This window comes from Myotis daubentonii, chromosome 10 (genome assembly GCF_963259705.1).
Source record: "Myotis daubentonii chromosome 10, mMyoDau2.1, whole genome shotgun sequence".
Lineage (NCBI taxonomy): Eukaryota > Metazoa > Chordata > Mammalia > Chiroptera > Vespertilionidae > Myotis > Myotis daubentonii.
The window spans coordinates 13,370,680-13,389,022 of record NC_081849.1 but is presented as its reverse complement, the minus strand read 5'-3'; the positions used below and the strand labels follow the sequence as shown (position 1 = coordinate 13,389,022).

Sequence of the window (18,343 nt, the reverse complement as noted above, 5' to 3'; positions counted from 1 at the left end):
AATTCCGCTCCAGCGACAAGTGGGGCAACCCTGAAAGCCCAAGCACTTCTTCAAACGAGTGCGCTGCCAGCCTCACCTGCGCCGGGAGACACGCAGGTTTTCATCTCTCACAGCCACGGGCCGCTGAAAGGGATGAGGGCGGCCGAGAGAGGCCATGCGCCTGCGCACCTGCGTCCAGGAGCCCCAGGCCCCGGATGGAGCACGCAAGTCCAGCCTGCCAGTGTAACCCAGCACTGCGCAGGCGCAGGGGGAGGGTCGCACGTGGAGCTGAGCGGAAGGGAGGGGCCGGCAGCCATGGCGGCGTACAAGGCGGCCAGCGTGTTCCGTGGCCTGGCGGTGGCTGGTGGAGGCGAGAGTAGCGAGAGCGAGGATGACGGCTGGGAGATTGGGTATCTGGACCGGGCCTCTCAGGTAGCAGGGGAGGCTGTTTCTTCTCCGCGCCGAGGTCTGCCTCCCCGGCCTCCTCAGGAAAACTCTTCCTCACCTGTTTCCCCTTCCTCCTTCGTTTCTCCAGTGGGAATTCAGGCGTTGGGGTTGGAGAGAAACCCGCAGCGTGTTGGTCTAGTTTCCTTACTGTGCTTTCCATCGCCGGCGCCTCGCTAGGTTGTCCACGTGGTAGCTCGTCCCGTGGGCTCGGACCCGCCATTACCCGGGCCCCTTTCGAGGCCATTTGAGACACGAATTCTTTGCAAACTTCGGGTGTTGCTCACCACCACCGTCCAGTTCCCCCCTCCTCCCTCTTCCAAAACGATTTACCAGTTGCAGTGGAAATGAAAACGTGTATAATTGTTTTTTTTTAAAAAACTGTCTGCTTTTTTAGAAATTAAAAGGACCGTTACCCACTGAAGACAAGAACGAAACGTTTAAGAAAGCATTGACCACAGGCGATATTTCCTTGGTCCAGGAGCTCCTCAGTTCTGGTGAGAAATACGGGATAGTTTCAGCCCAACGCCATTCATTGTCTAAGTTCACGGCTGTTTCTGATTTTAAAAGGTGTGAGTTGCTTTTCTCAGGGGGTCACAGCGAATGTTAGTGGAGCGAGTGTCCTGCAAATCTTTCTGCCTCTGAGTTCTCTCTGCCTTTTCTTCCTCTAGTTTGAATGCCACCCTGTTACCTTCCATTAGTTCTTCCACCTCAAGACGCTTATTCTGACCGGTCCTACGCAACTAATACTGTATTTTGTTTTGTTTTGTGTACGTTTTTCAGCATTTTCATAATCTGTTAATATGTTCCTCAAGAGTTGATTCTAGTTAGGTACATCTCAGTTATGGTCTTCTCCTGTGCCTGGTGTGTGTGCGTGTGTGTGTGTGTATGTGTGTGTATGAGTGTGTGTGTGTGTGTGTGTGTAACATGAGGCCTGGGGTAGGAATCAGAATATCTGGGTATCTGTCCCAGCTGTATTGACTGGTCAGTGTGGTTCCCTGGAAACGTCATTTAAACTTCCGGAGCATCAATTTCTTTGTGTCAAGCATCATAATTCTGGCCCTGGGTCCCGTGACATTTCTTTTCCCGTGGATCAAATACTATTTTTAGGAATTGCCTTGACGTAGAAATGTGAGTCATTGATCATAATGATTGAAATTATCCAAACGAATACCAGGCATTGGTGTGGAGGTGTGGGGGTGGGTAGAGGATCGAGCCAAAAAGAAAGAAGAGAGAGACAACTCATGGACATAGACAGCAGTGTGGTGATAGAAGGGGGCAGGGATGGAGAAGGTGCAAAATGCATGGAGGGAGTAAATGGTGATGGAAAATAGAAAATAAAAACATTCACACACAAAATAGTTAAGTAATATTGTATATAGAAAAATGTTTGTCTTCTACAGTAGAGATGCCTCATGGTATAGTGGAAAGGAAGTCATTTTGTTAACAGTACAGTTCTGGGTTTGAGTACTAGCCCTGCCATGGGTGGCTCTGTAATTTTAACCAAGTTACCAAACCTTCCTAAGCTTCAATTCCCGCCCCCCCCCCTTTTCAATGGGATACATTGTATCAAAGGTATTTTTGAGGGAGGGAGGTTAAAATGAGATAATATATTAATAAAGTTATTAGAACAATAGGCATTATGTAAATATTAGCTGTTATAACAAAAAAAAGAGTTTTATGTGAATTTGTAGACAATGGAACTTGAGTTGTTAAGTGAAGAATGAAATTGGATGAAATTCGAATAATTAAACAGGGCCTAATACCTAACATAAGCACATGCAAAGAATGCACATAGTGTTGGATGTGATGTAATAGGCAGAAATTTGTTTTAGAAAAGAGACTGCCTTAGGAGTAGTGGGACTAGGTACAATGAAGTGATGGAGGCTCCTGAAGGATGAGGACTTGAAAATAGCCTGCTGCCAAAGAAGCAATTTAGTCAACCTTATAAAATTGTTTAATTACAGAAAATTTTAAAGTTAATTTAAAACAGCAAATAATAATATATAGTTATAAGTAGAAAGGTACCTTCCACCCATTGCCTCTGAAGTCTCACTTTCACTGGTAATTCCCGTTTTAGCATTTCCTTGTTTCCTTCTAGATCTTATTACTTAACACTTCTTTAATACTTTTATTTTTTGCCTTTCAAAGTCATTCTTGATTTTGATACATATTTCTGCTCCAGTTGAAAAGTTTAATAAAATTAAAGCTTCTTTTGAATCAGCCACTTTTAATAGTTCAAAGACATCTCAATTTTTGTTATTCTGCCATGTACTACTTTCAGTTCTCTTTAAATTATTAAATATTTCAGACATTCAGAAACATATAAAGATGTCTCTCCTTCCCCCTGGAGATTCCCACTCTCCTGTAGTTGGTATTTATCTTTCCTATGCAAATCTTTAGACTTTTACTCAGCGCTTGTGTGTATGTATATATATATGTGTGTGTGTATATATATATATATATATCCCAAATCAATACAGTGTTATTTTGAATGTTTTTGAATTACAGAAATATATTGTATCAATCTTCTTAAACTTACTGATTTTACACTATGCCTAGAGCATTATAGATGCTTTTTTGAATATTAGAGGTAATTATTAAGTATTAGAGGTGGTGATTTATAAGAATTTTTATACTAACATTAGTGGTCTGGTGCACGAAATTTGTGCATATTAAAAGGGGATTAATTACTGGAAATATTTTAATATTGCTGTTTGCCCTTTCTCTATAATAGAAGTGTCAGAAATGAAAGAAAATTAGTAAAATGTATATGAAAATCTTCCTCCTGTCAAGAGTCTGGGGCGCGCCGTGGGACCCAGAATCAAGTTCTCGCCCACCCACGGTGCTTCAAATTTGTGTGAGACCCAGACCCAGCCAGCCCCACCCCTATTGGGCGAGATCCAGACCCAGCTGGCCATACCCTCTCAAGCCCTGCTGGGTGGGGGTTGCAGCCTCAGGTCCCCTGGCCTGGTGCTGGGGTGAGGGACGTGGCCTGAGGTCCCCTGGCCTGGCACCGGGGTGGAGGGCGCGCCTTGAGGTCTCCCATCAAGCCCCGCTGGGCCGGGGATGTGGCCTGAAGTCCCCTTCGAGCCCCACCAGGCAGACTGCGCGGCCTGAGGGCCCCTGCCCAAGCCCAGTGCCACGCAGCCTCAGGTCCCTGCTGATTGCTCTTTAAGGCTCATTAAGGGAACTCGGCCTCTGCTGTGGGTGCAGCCATCTTCTGTTATGAAAACCCTGCCTTTGCTGTGGGCGCTACCATCTTTGTGACAGCGTGAAGGTCAATTTGCATGTTCTCTATTACATCAGATGCTACATTTGCTTAGTTTTTTATTTACACTCTTTCCTTTTTATATGTGCAGTCAAGTTTGTGCAGTAATGTCAATAAAGAAACAATGAGAAAAAAAATTTTTTTCTCTGATTTTATTCATAGGCTTTCAATTGTAGCCATTTAAAAAAGAAAGTTTTTTAGGTTGAGCCAATAGTATATGCTGGTTCTAAGAGAGTTTTATGTTGTTTTCTCTCATTAATTACTGTGTACCTTATATCAATTGAAGTTAGATAGTCAGGAGTAATCTTTCAGTAACTTAGTGTGGATATGATCTTCCTCTGTTTGGATGGAACCCTTTATAGCCACAGACTATAAAACTATAAATAAAAGGTGTTAATGGCACCTTTTATTCTATTTTCTGTCTTTTCTTAATATTAACAAATATTTCTTAGGTTGAAGTGAGAGAGATTGCCAGTTAAATCTTGATCTTTTTATTGAAAAGGCTTTACATACATCGAATAGGCTTTGTTCACTGCCTCATTGTATCCTTGCTCTTGTATCACATCTTCTACGCTCTTCCCCAGTCCTGGAGAGAAACCTTTTTATATGATCACATCAGTCAGTGCTGTTGGATAAAATCGAATGACTCCAAGGATTTTTACCATTAATGACTTGAGAATTTTAAGGTCAGCTAGCTCAGCTGGCTCTTGTTTTTGCTAAACAAGTTATTATCTGTCTTTTCCTGTCCCATTCTGGTTAGTAGCTTTAAAACTTCATCCTAATCCTCAGGCCTTAGGTCTCATCTATGCCTCTTCTTTTTCTAGCACATGGCTTGTCTTTCATTTATCCAAGGCAGACCCTGATGGCCATTTTGACTTGTTCTTTTCTATCACTTCTCCTCTTCAAAGTAATTTTAAATTCTGATGATCCTGCCTTAAAATGTTCTTTACTATTCCATCCTCTTTCTCCCCACTACCTTTGCTGTGACTTTTACATAGGCTTCTAGTCTCATAACTGATCTCCCTGCCTCCTGTTCCACTCTCAACATTGGTACCTTTGTTGTCTTTATAATCTCTATATATAACAGCCCAATATGCAAATTGTCCCCTCAGGAGTTCGACCAGGAGACCAGGAGTTTGATCGCTTGCTATGACATGCGATGACCACCAAGGGGTGGTGCGGAATGAAGGAAGGCCCCAGCCGGCAGCCAGGGAAGGGAGGCCCCAGCCAGCAGCTGAAAGGTCCTGATCGGCCCTGATTGCCGGCCAGCCTAGGGACCCTACCCATTCACGAATTTTGTGTACCAGGCCTCTAGTACAGATGTATTGGTGTCCATTCTTGGATCACAAAGTGCAGTCAACATTTCTTGGTTGAGCTTTCATATTCTAACCCTAATCTATCTTTTTAGCTTCATGTTTACCCATTCACCCATAGATAAATTTTGTGTTAGGAAGGAAATTAAGGGAATCTTAAGAATATACATGGTGTTTGCTACCAAAGAAATGTATAATATTCTAATTTTTAAAAAATTTGCCTCTGTGAAACCTTTTCCAACTCCGATAGAGATAAAATGGTAGCATGTAAAACCTGTTATAACATAGCAGTTTTATATAATACATGACAAAAAAATGTCAGATCAGGTCTCTTGGGACATATCGCCTACAGTGGAAATGAAATTAGCTAATTTTATTAAAGTCTAGATATAGCCATTTTTTATTTTTCTGAAGACATTATTACCGAGAAATTCCTTTTATAAAGTATACATGGCAATGTCCTATGCCCAGTATTTTAAACATACTAAGGTGACAGCGATTTTGTTTTTGTGTATGTGTGGTGGTGGAGTTTTTTAAAAGCTTATTTTTATTTTGACAGGCATTAGTGTAGATTCTAGCTTTCAGTATGGATGGACTCCCCTTATGTATGCTGCTAGCGTTTCCAATGTAGAACTGGTTCGGGTCCTTTTGGACAGAGGTGCTAATGCAAGCTTTGATAAGGGTAAGATGTTTCAGACATTTAACATGAAAATGTACTTTGTTTATTCTCTGTTTAGACACCTCATTATATTGTGTTTAGGCATGGAAATATACAGTTTCAATGTTCTGTTTTGTTTTTTTTGTTTGTTTGTTTAAAATACATTTTTTATATATTTTTTTATTGCTTAAAGTATTACAAAGGGTATTACATATGTGTCCTTTTTTTCCCCCCGCCCTTGACAATCCCCTGGCCTCCCCTATCCCCCAGTGTCTTATGTCCATTGGTTATGCTTATATGCATGCATACAAGTCCTTCGGTTGATCTCTTACCCCCCTCCCTCCTGCCCCCCAACCCTCCCTGGCCTTCCCACTGAAGTTTGACAATCAGTTTGAGGCAGCTCTGCCTCTGTATCTATTATTGTTAATAAGTTTATAATGGACTTTATTATCCATGAATGAGTGAGATCATGTGGTATTTTTCCTTCATTGACTGGCTTATTTCACTTAGCATAATGCTCTCCAGTTGCATCCATGCCGTTGCAAATGGTAAGAGTTCCTTCTTTTTTACAGTAGCATAGTATTCCATCGTGTAGATGTACCACAATTTTCTAATCCATTCATCTACTGATGGGCACTTAGGCTGTTTTTTACAGAGAGGAAGGGAGAGGGATAGAGAATTAGAAACATTGATCAGCTGTCCCCTGCATACTCCCCACTAGGGATGTGCCTGCAACCCAGGTACATGCCCTTGACCGGAATCGAACCTGGGACCCTTCAGTCCGCAACCCGATGCTCTATCCACTGAGCGAAACCGGTTTGGGCTCCATGTTCTGTTTTTCATATATTCACTTTACTTTTTATTATCTTTTGAATAGTAAAAGAAGTCAATTAGATATACCTGCTGATGTGGTTCTCGTTTTTCTGTTCACTATAGATAAGCAAACTATTTTGATAACCGCATGTTCTGCTCGTGGCTCAGAGGAACAGATCTTGAAGTGTGTAGAACTGCTACTTTCAAGAAATGCTGATCCAAATGTTGCTTGTAGGTAAGAGCCTTACAATCTGTTGAAAAGTGATGGATACTTTGATTGTCAGACTTAAACATGATTTTTTCAATCCTTACCCAAGGATATGTTTATTGATTTTCAAAAGAGGGTGAGAGAGAGGGAGAAGTAGAGAGAGAAGATCAATGTGAGAGAGAAATATTGATTGGTTGGCTCCTATTCAAGGCTCCACTGGAGATCAAACCCACAACCTAGGTGTGCGCTCTGACCTGGAATTGAACCTGCACCCTTTTGGTGTATGGGATGATGCTCCAACCTACTAGCTCTGTCTGGTAGCATTATTTTTTAAAAATTATAAACAGTGTGTATTTACTTGGCCATATAGTTGATGAATGAAAATATAAAATGATTTATATAAGATGATCAAAGGAAAGGGGGCATATCATGAAAGAAATCTTTTAGCTTTTAATTTTTAGAACAATGTCCTAAGAATTTGAAATGAAAAGGAAAGGAGGTCAGTAAACTATTATTTCCTGTGAATCATATAGTCAAAAGAATATGATTGCTCCATAGTAGTAAGCCTCTTAACTTAGTGTTCTCTCTAACATTTAAATCCACTAAACAATTTTATACAAATGCTAAGATATATATCCAAAATAATATATCCAAATGTTTTCATTTCCCTAAGAGTTTTCAATGAATTATGTTGTATATGTGATTGCTTAAATGTGTACAAAACAAATAGTAAGATGTTCTTGCATCTTTTGAAATGTCAGTACTTTTTAAAAATGTACCAGTTTGCTTAAAATTTCTATCATTGACTTCTTTCTTCTCTGACTCCATTTCCCTGTTAAATCTCTTTCTGATTTATTTAATCTTCAAAATGAAGATAGTAGAAAGTAATCTGCTCAATAGAAGTATGTCTAGCTAGAATAAAATAACTATTCATCACTCATTAATTCAAATAATAATGATCTATGCCTAATATATAGAAATAAGTATGTTGACTTTAGGAGTTTTTTCCTAATTTAGTTCAGGTTCTACAACACCTGGACAGCAGCTTTGGAAGGTACTGTACAACTTTAGATAATCCCTAGATCCTTTTTGAGATGCAAAGATTTTGGTTTGGTAAAGTGGTCTGAAGCAAGGCCTTTTTTTGTCTCCCAGTGGACATTTGGCAATATCTGGAGATACTTTTGATCCTCACATCTGGGAAAAGCTAATGCCATCTAATGGATAGAGGCTGAGGTGTTGCCAAATATCCTACAGTACATAGAACAGCCCCTGAAAACAAAGAATTACTCATCCCAAAATGTTGGTAGTGCCAAAGTTGAGAAATTGAGCGTGAGAAAAGTCAAGGCTTATAGAGTGGATAATCAATATTTAACAAAGATTTATTGTAGGAAAGGAACTTCCTGTAAATTTTGAACAAACCAATTCACAGAACTTTTTTCTGTCACATATGGTATAATCCCTAGTTAATATTTGAGTGTGGCATGCATATAAGCATAACCAATGGACATAAGACACTGGGGGATAGGTGAGGCTAGGGGACTGTCTAGGGCGGGGGGATAAAATGGATACATATGTAATACCCTTTGTAATATTTTAAGCAATAAAAAAAAAATATTTGAGTGTGTCTTAGAATTGGGAGCTCCGGAACTAGCTGGAGTAAACTTTGATGAGTGCTCTAATTTTCATTTGTACCGTTAGAAGTGGCTTATGATAAAATTTGCCTCTCTGGATTCAATGGAAAATTGTTTTTTTGCTGTTGCTCTTAAAAAATTTTTTTTATTACTTCTACAAAGTTGTATAGATAACAAGTCTTTATTCTCCCAATCACTTACTATCTTGTGAATACACTGGAGGAGAAGTCAAGGAAGCCACTGTCACATATTCTAGATTATTATGTTTACTTAAGAACTAGAAAGCATCTTTTAGATGCATATGGTATAGGTGGAAAAACATTCCATTTGAATTAAAATACTACAAGGTTAATATCTCAAGCTAAAACTATTAGGCATCCACACAGTTTCAAAAATGAAAACCCAGAAAAGCTGTCAAATACTAAAGAGCATAAGATTTAGATTAGTATGTACTCAACCAAAATAAATATGTACCACTCTTCTTTATCCATTTGTCTGTTGATGGGCACTTGGGTTGCTTTAATATTTTTAGCTGTTGTAAATAATGCTGCAATGAGCATAGGGAAACATATATTCTTTTGAATTAGTGTTTTGGGTTATTTTGGGTATATACCCAGAAGTGGATTCACTGGGTCATAAGGCAGTTCCTTCTTTAACTTGTTGAGGTAACTCCAGACCACTTTCCATAGTGTCTATACCAATCTGCATTCGCACCAACAGTGCATGAGAGTTCCCTTTTCTCCACATACTTGCCAACACTTCTTTGTTTAATTATTGATGATAGATACTCTGACCTTGTGGTTTTAATTTATTTCTCTGATGATTAAGGACGTCGAGCATCTTTTCATATATCTATTGGTCATCTGTGTGTCCTCTTTGGCGAAGTATATGATCAGGTCCTTTGCCCATTTTTTAATTGGATTTTTTGTTTTGCATTTTTCTTTTAATCCTCACTTGAGGGTATGTTTTTCATTGATTCTAGAGACAGAGAACGAGAGAGAGAGAGAGAGAGAGAGAGAGAGAGAGAGAGAGAGAGAGAGAGAGAGAGAGAGAGAATGAATATCAACATGAGAGAGAAACATTGATCCATTGCCTCCCTTATGTGCCCTGACTTATCTGATACCCTTTGATGCACAGACAACACTCTAACCAACTGAGCCATACTGGCCAGGGTAATTGTTTGCTTTTTTTGGTGTTGAGTTGTATGAGTGCTTCATAAATTTTGGATGTTAACCCCCTATCAGATATATGATTGATAGATAATCTTCTTCCATTAAGTAGGTTGTCTTTTCGTTTTGTCAAAAACTGTGCTGTGAAAAAAATTTAATTTAATGTAGTCCTTTTTGTTCACTTTTTCTTTTATTTCCCATATCCAGGGAGATACATGAGTAAAAATATTGCTGAAAAAAATGTTAGAGATTTTATAGCCTATGTTTTCTTGTATGATTTTATGGTTTTGAATCTTACATGTAAGTCTTAAATCCATTTTGAGTTTATTCTTGTATATAGTGTAAGCAGTTGGTGTAGTTTCATTTTTTGGCATGTATCTGTCCAATTTTCACAATACCATTTATTGAAGAGACTGTCTTTTCTCCATTTTATATTCTTGCTTCCTTTGTCATATATTAATTGACCATATAATTATGGGTTTATTTTTGAGTTCTGTTCAGTTCAATTGATCTCTGTGACTGTTTTTATGCCAGTTTCATTCTGTTTTAAATAACCTTGTAATATAGTTTGATATCAGGTAGTGTGATACCTCCAACTTTTCTTTTTCAAGAATGGTATGGCTATTCTGGGTCATTTGGGGCTCCATATAAATTTTAGGATTATTTGTTCTAGTTCTGTGACAAATGCTGTTGGTATTTTGATAGGAATTTCCTTGAATCTATAGGCTGCTTTGAGTAGTATGGACATTTTAATGATGTTAATTATTCCAGTACATGAACACAATATATTCTTTCATTTATTTGTATCTTCTTCAGTTTCTGTCTTCAGAGTCTTACAACTTTTTGAGTACAGAACTTTTACATCCTTGGTTACTTTTATTTATAGGTATATTTTTTTTGATGCAGTTGTAAGTAGGATTGTTTTTTTAGTTTCCCTTTCTGATTATTCATTATTGGTGTATAAAAATGCAACTGATTTCTGAATATTTAGTTTGTATCCTACTACTTTACTAAGTTCATTTATCAATTCTAGTAGTTTTTTGGTGGAATCTTTTGGGTTCTCTATATACAGTATTATATCATATGCAAATAATGACAGTCTTACTTCTTTCTTTCCAATTTGGATGTCTTTTATTTATTTTTCTTCTCTGAATGCTGTGGCTAGGACTTCCAGTATATGTTTAATAACAGTAGTGAAAATGAACATCCCTGTCTTGTTACTAATCTTAAGGGAAATGTTTTTAGGTTTCTTCATTGAGTATGATGTTGTCTATTAGTTTGTCATATATGACCTTTATTATTTTGGAGTATTATCCCTCTATAGCCACTTTGCTGAGAGTTTTTATCATAAATGGGTGCTGGATTTTGTTAAATGGATTTTCTACATCTATTGATATAATCATTAGATTTTTATCCTTCATTTTGTTTCTGTCATGTATCTCAGTAATTGCTTTGCAGATATTGTACCAACTTCACATCCCAGGAATAAATCCCACTTGATCATGGTGTATGATCTTTTTAATATACTGCTGAATTCAATTTGCTAATAATTTATTGAGGACTTTTACAGCTATACTCATCAGGGATATTCAGTGTTTTGTTTCAGAATTTACATATGGGTGAAATCCTGTAGTATTGTCTTTCTCTGACTTATTTCACTTAGCATAATGCCCCGAGATACATCGTTCCTGTTGTTGCTGAAGGAAAGATTTTGTTATTTTTTATGGCTAAGTAATATTCTATGTAGTTCTTCTTTTTTAAAAACATTTCTTTTTTTCGTTTCTTTTTTTAAAAATATATTTTATTGTTTTTTTTACAGAGAGGAAGGGGGAGGGATAGAGAGTTACAAACACCGATGAGAGAGAAACATCGATCAGCTGCCTCCTGCACAGTCCCTATTGGGTATGTGCCCACAACCAAGGTACATGCCCTTGACTGGAATTGAACCTGGGATCATTGAGTCCGCAGGATGACACTCTATATATTGAGCCAAACCAGTTAGGCGGGTTATGTAATTCTTCTTTATTCATGCATCTGTTGATGGGCATTCATGTAGTTTCCTTACCTTGCCTATTGTAAATAATGTAGCAGTGAAAATATGCCTGCATGTGTGTTTTCATTTTGGGATTTATTCAGATAAAATACCCAGAAGTGGAATTGTTGGGTCCTATCTTGTCTCTTGTTACAGTCTTTGTTTTAAACTTTGTTTTGTCTGGTATAAGTATTGCTACTTCAGCTTTGCTTGTTTTTATTTCATGAAATACCTTTTTCCATCCCTTTACTTTTCTTTCCTTTTTTTAACATATTTTTTAAATTGATTTCAGAGAGAGGAAGAAAAAGGGAGAGAGAGATAGAAACATTAATGATGAGAGAGAATCTCCTATTGACTGCCTCCTGCATGCACCCTACTGGGGATCGAGCCTTCAACCCAGTAATGTGCCCTTACCAAGAATCAAACCATGAGTATTTGGTTCATGGGTCCATGCTCAACTACTGAGCCACACCGGCTGGACCCTTCTTTTACGTTTCAATCTGTGTGTGTCTTTTGATATGAAGTGATTTTCTTGTAGGCAACATATACAGTGGTCTTGTTTTGTCAACCAGTCAGCCACCCGATGCCTTTTGTTTGGAGCATTTAATCCATTTACATTTAAAGTAATTGTTGATAGATATATATAGTTATTGCCATTTATTATAAATATTTATTATTTCTTTCCTTCTTAATAAAGTCCGTCTAACATTTCTTATAATACTGGCTTATTGTTGAAGTCCTTCAACTTTTTCTTGTCTGGGAAGCTCTTTATCTTTGATTCTAAATGATAGCCTTATGGTTATCGTAATCTTGATTGTAGGTCCTTCCTTTTCATCACTTTGAATATTTCTTACCAGTCCTTTCTGGCCTGCAAATTTCTGTTGAGAACTTAGCTGAAAGTCTTATGGGATCTCCTTTGTAAGTAACTACCTGCCTTTGTCTTGCTGGTTTTAAGATTCTCTCTTTGTCTTTAACATTTGGCATTTAAAGTATGTGTCTTGGTGTTGGCCTGTTTGGGCTCATCTTGTTAAGGACTCTTTGTACTTCTTGGACTTCTATGTCTATTTTCTTCACCAGTTTAGGGAATTTTTCTGTCATCATTTCTTTGAATATTTTTCAGTCTCTTGCTCTCTCTCTTCTCTGATACCTCTGTGATAAGAATGTTGTTATGCTTGACATTATCCAAGTTTCCTCAGACCGTCCTAATTTTTTATTCTTCTTGTGTGTGTTTCTTTTCTTTTTTTTCTTTTTGCTATTTTAAGTGGCTGTTTTTCGCTACCTTGTATTCCAAATTACTAATTTGATCCTCCGCTTCATCAAATCTACTATTGATTCCATCTAATGTATTCATTTCCATTTTTGTAATCTTCATTTATGAGGGTTCATTTTTATGTTTTCTATCTTCTTTTTTATGTTTTTTATCTCTTTGTTGAAGTTCTAAGTTCATCTCTTCTTTCCCTAAGTTCGCTGAACATTCTTATAACCAGTGTTTTGATCTCTACATCTGGAAGATTGCTTGCTTCAGTTTTATTTAGTTCTTTTTCTAGAGTTTTCTTAGGTTCTTTCATTTGGGACATGTTTCTTTGTCTCCTTGTTCTGATTGCCTTCCTGTGATCGTTTCTATGTATTAGGCAGAGCAGCTACATCTCCCAGTCTTGATAAAGTGGCCTTATGTGTTAGGTGTCCAATGAGGCCCAGCAGCACAGTCTTCATGGTCACCTGATTAGGATCCTCCATGTGTTTCTTCCATATGAGTTATGTGTGCCTGCCTTGATTGAGGTTGGCATGTTAATGGGAGGGATTGAACCTCAGGCTGATTGGTTGTGATTATTGGCAGTTAAGGAGCTGTTGTGCAGAAGCTGACCTTACTAAGATTCATCTTAACGGGGCTCTGGTGCTGGCTGCGACTACCCTTTGAGTGTGTGTTTGGTAGAATTGTTTGTGTAGTGCCCTGGTGTAGTCTGAAGCTGGTCATTAGGTGTGTTGGTTCTGGGACCTTTTGGAAAAGGTTCTGGGGCAGCCCAAGGTCAGCTGCTGCCTGCACCTGCCCAGGGCCACTTGGTATGAGCTAAAGAGTGATCTGAGGATGTTTCCCACTTATGATTGGCATGGAGGTCCCTGAGGATGCTAAGCTGTGAACTGAGGTTGACTGCCTCTAATGCTGGGCTTGGAGCTGGTTATTAAGAAGACTAGAGGCCCAGTGCATGAAATTCTTGCACTGTGGAGGGAGGTGTCCCTCAGCCCAGCCTGCACCCTCTCCAATCTTGGACCCCTCGTGGGATGTCTGACTACCTGTAGTCGGACATCCCTCTCACAATCTGGGACTGCTGGCTCCCAACCGCTTGCCTGCCTGCCAGCCTGATCACCACCTAACCACTCCCCTGCTGGCCCGATCGACCCATACCTGCTCCCCTACCGGCCCGATCACCCCCAACTGCCACCCCCTGCAGTCCTGGTCCCCCCCAGCTGCCCTCCCCTTCTGGCCTGATCACCCACGACTGCCCTCCCCTGCCAGTCATCTTGTGGCTGTGGGCGCTGCCATCTTTGAGGGTGGGGCATTCAATTGGCGTATTTTCTCCTTATTGGCTGTGGGCGCCGCCATCTTTGTGCCAGCGTGAGGGTCAATTAGCATATTCCCTCTTTATTAGATAGGATAAGAGGCTGCTGTTTGGGGTTGTATACCTTTGAGAGATTTTAGGGAAGACTGGAGCACGAGCCAAGATAGGCCATTTGTATAGAAAAGCCATTGGAATTTACTTGAGTGGGCCCCAAATTTGGGAAGGTTGGCGTCTCAGCGACTCATCAGGATGAGGCAAATGTTGTCAGCCAGGTTGATGGAGACTCAAACAGATATGGCACCCACCAGTGTGTGCAGGCTAAGTTGGGCAAGGGCTCAACAAAGGAACAATGGCTTTTCCCAGTCCTCTGTCTGCGAGAAAGCTACCCCTACAGCTCTTGTCCTGAAGCCAGACTATTCACTTCCTGCACACCTCTCCCTGGTACCTTGAACTGCTGCCCCAGTGCTTGAGTTCAGAGTGAGTGAGTCTCTCAGTGAATATGTGTGTGGGCCCTTTAAGAGGAACATTTGGGACTACAGAAGCCTATTGTCTCACTCAGTCACAATCTTTGCTGGTTTTCACAGCCAGAAGTTATGGTGACTTCTTTTCCTAATACTAGAACCCTGGGCTGGGTGGCGTGGTGTGGGGTTGCTCCGAAAGGGGGACCTCTGCATGTGAAATAGCTTTCTGGATTTTTCACCACCACACATGGATGTGGGACTAGCCCCCTCCTACCTATCTGGCTGTGGCTTCTTACGTATACCCTTAGCATTGTCTACATTTTTAAATTGCTTTTTACTTATATTTCGTCTGTTAGCTCTTTAATTTTTTCTGTTCCATGTAGACTTTTTTAATCTTGTGGAAAATGGCATTGACTTAATATTTAATGATTAGCTTTCTATATAAGTACATATAGATCTATTTTGTTCTTTTATTTTTTCTTATGTTTAAAAATTCTTTTTTATTTTCCCTCCAGTGGGACTAATAGTCAAAACATGATAACTGGAGCCTGGCCGGAGTTGCTCAGTGGTTGGGCATTGACCTATGAACCAGGAGGTCAGAGTTTGATTCCTGGTCAGGGCTCATGCCCAGGTTGTGGTCTTGATCCTCAGTTTGGGGGGTGGGGGGGCGGGGGGGAATGCAAGAGGCACTGGATAAATGATTCTCTCTCATCATTGATGTTCGAATCACTCTCTCCCTTCCTCTATGAAATTAATTAAAGCATATTTTTTTTAAAAATGGCAGCTGGAAAACCATTTTTAAATTAACACAAATCACATCTTACGTTTCTCTTGGATCTTGCTATTGGCAATACTTAGTGTATTGTTTTTTTGTCTAGAAAATATGGGAATTTAATACTGTCTTATTTATTGGGGTCTTAGAATTTGTTTCTGGGGTGATGTTTTTTAGTTTTTAAAGGAAACATGTATTGAATGTTTTCTGTGTACTGGTTATTGTGTTAATTGCTCTTAAATGTGTTATTTAATATAGTCCTTACAACTAGAGATAGATGCTATGTTATTTGTACCTAAAAGAAAATTGTCACGAGAGCATTTAAGTCTTTGAGTGTAGCAGAGGTTTAATCTGAACAGGATCTCCCATTGGAATGAAATTATATTTTCCATTTTGTCTGTATTTGGGATTATATTACATATTTTCTAATTGTTGCAAAACACATGTTTGTGTTAAATTGCCTTATGTCTTTGGGTTTTTCCCTCCCTTACCCTAAATTATTGTAGGTAATTGAATATTTTGGTTTAAAAATTCTACAGATTGCAATGGGAAGTACTAGATGAACAGAAAAATATTGTTACTTTAATTTGACATAATATTTAGCCCTGAAAACAAGGTAGCCTGTGATCAACGTAAGTGGAACTTGGCAATTGTGCCAAAGTATGGACTTAACATTCCGTTTGTATTTGCATTGGTAATGTGGTAATAAAAGATAGTATAAATTATGAAAGTCTAAAAGGTTTCTATTAGATTATTAAATACATGATAAAATTTGGAACCTTCTTCAATCTTGCCTTAAATTTAGAATTGACATTTGTATTGTTGGAGACTTTAAAAAGTATATATAATAAACATTTCTGCATTTAGGAATTACGTGGGTTTTGTTCCCAGTGTGCTGACACATTTTTTTAAATAAATAAAAAAATTCATTACACTTAGAAGGCAATTTTCCTGGCAGAAGAGGGTGTTCTATTGAGATTGCTCAGTCATGAGGTAAAGGTTTTGTAAAATGATGTGACACTTTAATTTCAATAGGTGTTTTATTAGTGTTGATAAGACAGCACACATTAACTAATGTCCAAGGTTTTTACGTAATCATTGTGTGATCATTAACTTGTCAAATGTTAATGCCCATTTTAACAAATAGAAAGTACCCTGGGGAAAATGTTGCTTTCTTTCTCAGAATATAAATTTAGTTGTAAATATCACTGAAGCAGTTTGGTAGATTGAGGTCTAATTTTGTATTATAATGTTAACTTGTTTTTTAGTTATGAGGAAATAAATGATACATCTTTGTTGAAGTCACAAAAATATTTTCAGAAAGAGTGTGTTAATAGCGCATTTAGAAAACATTACTAGAAATGGTTATTGTTCTGATTTTTTTTCCTGTATTTTTTTTCAAATAAATTGCCTGCCCACGCACCTGGCTTCTGTGGTCACCAATTGCAGAAGCCGGGTGCGGGGCAGGGAAGTCACAGCCAGGGGAGGCTGACAGCGGCTGCTTCCCTGACCCACGCCTGGCTTCTGCGATCGCCCCCGGACCCGGCTTCTGCAGTCACAGTCGCTGTCTGTGTCCACTTCCATGCCCCACCCCCCAGGCTTCTCCGATCACCCGCTGGTGGCAGGGCAAGGGTGGCCTCCAGGGCCTACCTTTGCCCTGCTCCCTGGCTCTTGCCTGCGCCTGGGTTTCTGATCACTGTCTTCCATCCTTCCCCTTTTTCCTCCCATCATTGCAAGTATGCAAATTAACCGCCATCTTCGTTGGCGATTAACCACCATCTTAGTTGGCAGTTAATTTGCATATTTCCCTGATTAGCCAATGGGTAGTGTGTCAGAGCCACGGTTAATTACCATGTTTGTCTATTATTAGATAGGATTTGTCCCAAATTGGTTCTTTCTTTGTAATGTCTGTTAGATTAATTGCAGTTATGATATTGTAATCCTTTAGGGCAGGGGTGTGGTACATCCAGCCTGTGGGCTGTAATAAGGCCCTGGAAATCATTTGGTCAGACCCTGCGAGTGCATTAGGGGTGAGTTAACAATGTTTTACCAAATGTAGCAGGGTGATTTTTAAGTTGATAATTTTGTATGGCCTATGAATGATAATATAAATGGCCCTTGGCAGAAAAAAAGGTTCTACACCCTGCTTTAGGGGCTACTTTTATAGCCTCCCAATTGATATTTTTTACTGCACTACTATATTTTAGTCAGTTCTGTATGCTGCTACCTGTTGAACACACTTCTTTTTGTTTATTAGGTGAAATCTAAAATTCTCCATAATTTGATTCCATTTTATTTACTTGTTCTATACTCCCTAATTTCCTTATTTCCTTTGACATATTTTTAAGTTAAATTTATTGGCGTGGGACTGGTTAATAGGGTCATATAGGGTTCAAGTGTACATTATTATAATGCATATTACTGTATATTGCATTGCGAAGCCACCATCCAAAGTTAAATCATCTTTTGTCACCTTATATTTGGCTCCCTTTACCCTCTACCACACCTCACCCCCTTCCCACTGGTAACTGCCCTACTGTTGTCTGTCTTTATCTCTGATATTCAGTTTTATATCAAACATATGATTGAAATCATATTTTTTTTAGCTTTATGGTTTTTTACTTACTTTGCTTGGCACAATATTCCAAGTTCCATCCATGTTGTTACAAATGGCAGTATTTCATCTTTTCTTATGGCAGAGTAGTATGCCATAGTATACATGTACCCTATCTTCTTTATCCAGTCCTCTATCAAAGGGAATTTGGTTGTTTCCATATCATGGTCACCATGAATAATGCTTCAATGTACATAGGGGTGCATATATATTAGTGAATAGATGTTTTAGAGTTTTTCAGGTAGATCCCCTGAAGAGGGATTGCTGGATCATATGGTAAACCTAATTTTAGTTTTTTAAAGAACTGCCATACTGTTTTCCATAGTGGTTGTACCAGTTTACATTCCTACCAGCAGTGAAGGAGAGTTTCCTTTTCTCCATGGCCTCTCCAACACTTGTTAATACTTGTCTTGTTGATAA

The 18,343-nt window shown here is 38.9% G+C and overlaps 1 protein-coding gene across 3 annotated transcripts in view; it reads left to right on the top strand.

Annotated features, from left to right (window-relative positions):
• The first annotated feature begins 251 nt into the window (after positions 1-251).
• Positions 252-18,343, top strand: part of ASZ1 (ankyrin repeat, SAM and basic leucine zipper domain containing 1) — an 84,169-nt gene continuing 66,077 nt past the window's right edge. The window contains exons 1-4 of one of the 3 annotated variants that reach the window (XM_059656093.1): positions 252-411; positions 821-920; positions 5,567-5,689; positions 6,602-6,713. In XM_059656093.1, coding sequence (XP_059512076.1) covers positions 295-411; positions 821-920; positions 5,567-5,689; positions 6,602-6,713 — 452 coding nt within the window. In that variant the 5' untranslated portion in view covers positions 252-294. Of the gene's footprint in view, positions 446-820; positions 921-5,566; positions 5,690-6,601; positions 6,714-18,343 lie in introns of all 3 variants that reach the window. The other 2 variants (XM_059656096.1, XM_059656094.1) reach the window with 2 other exon arrangements.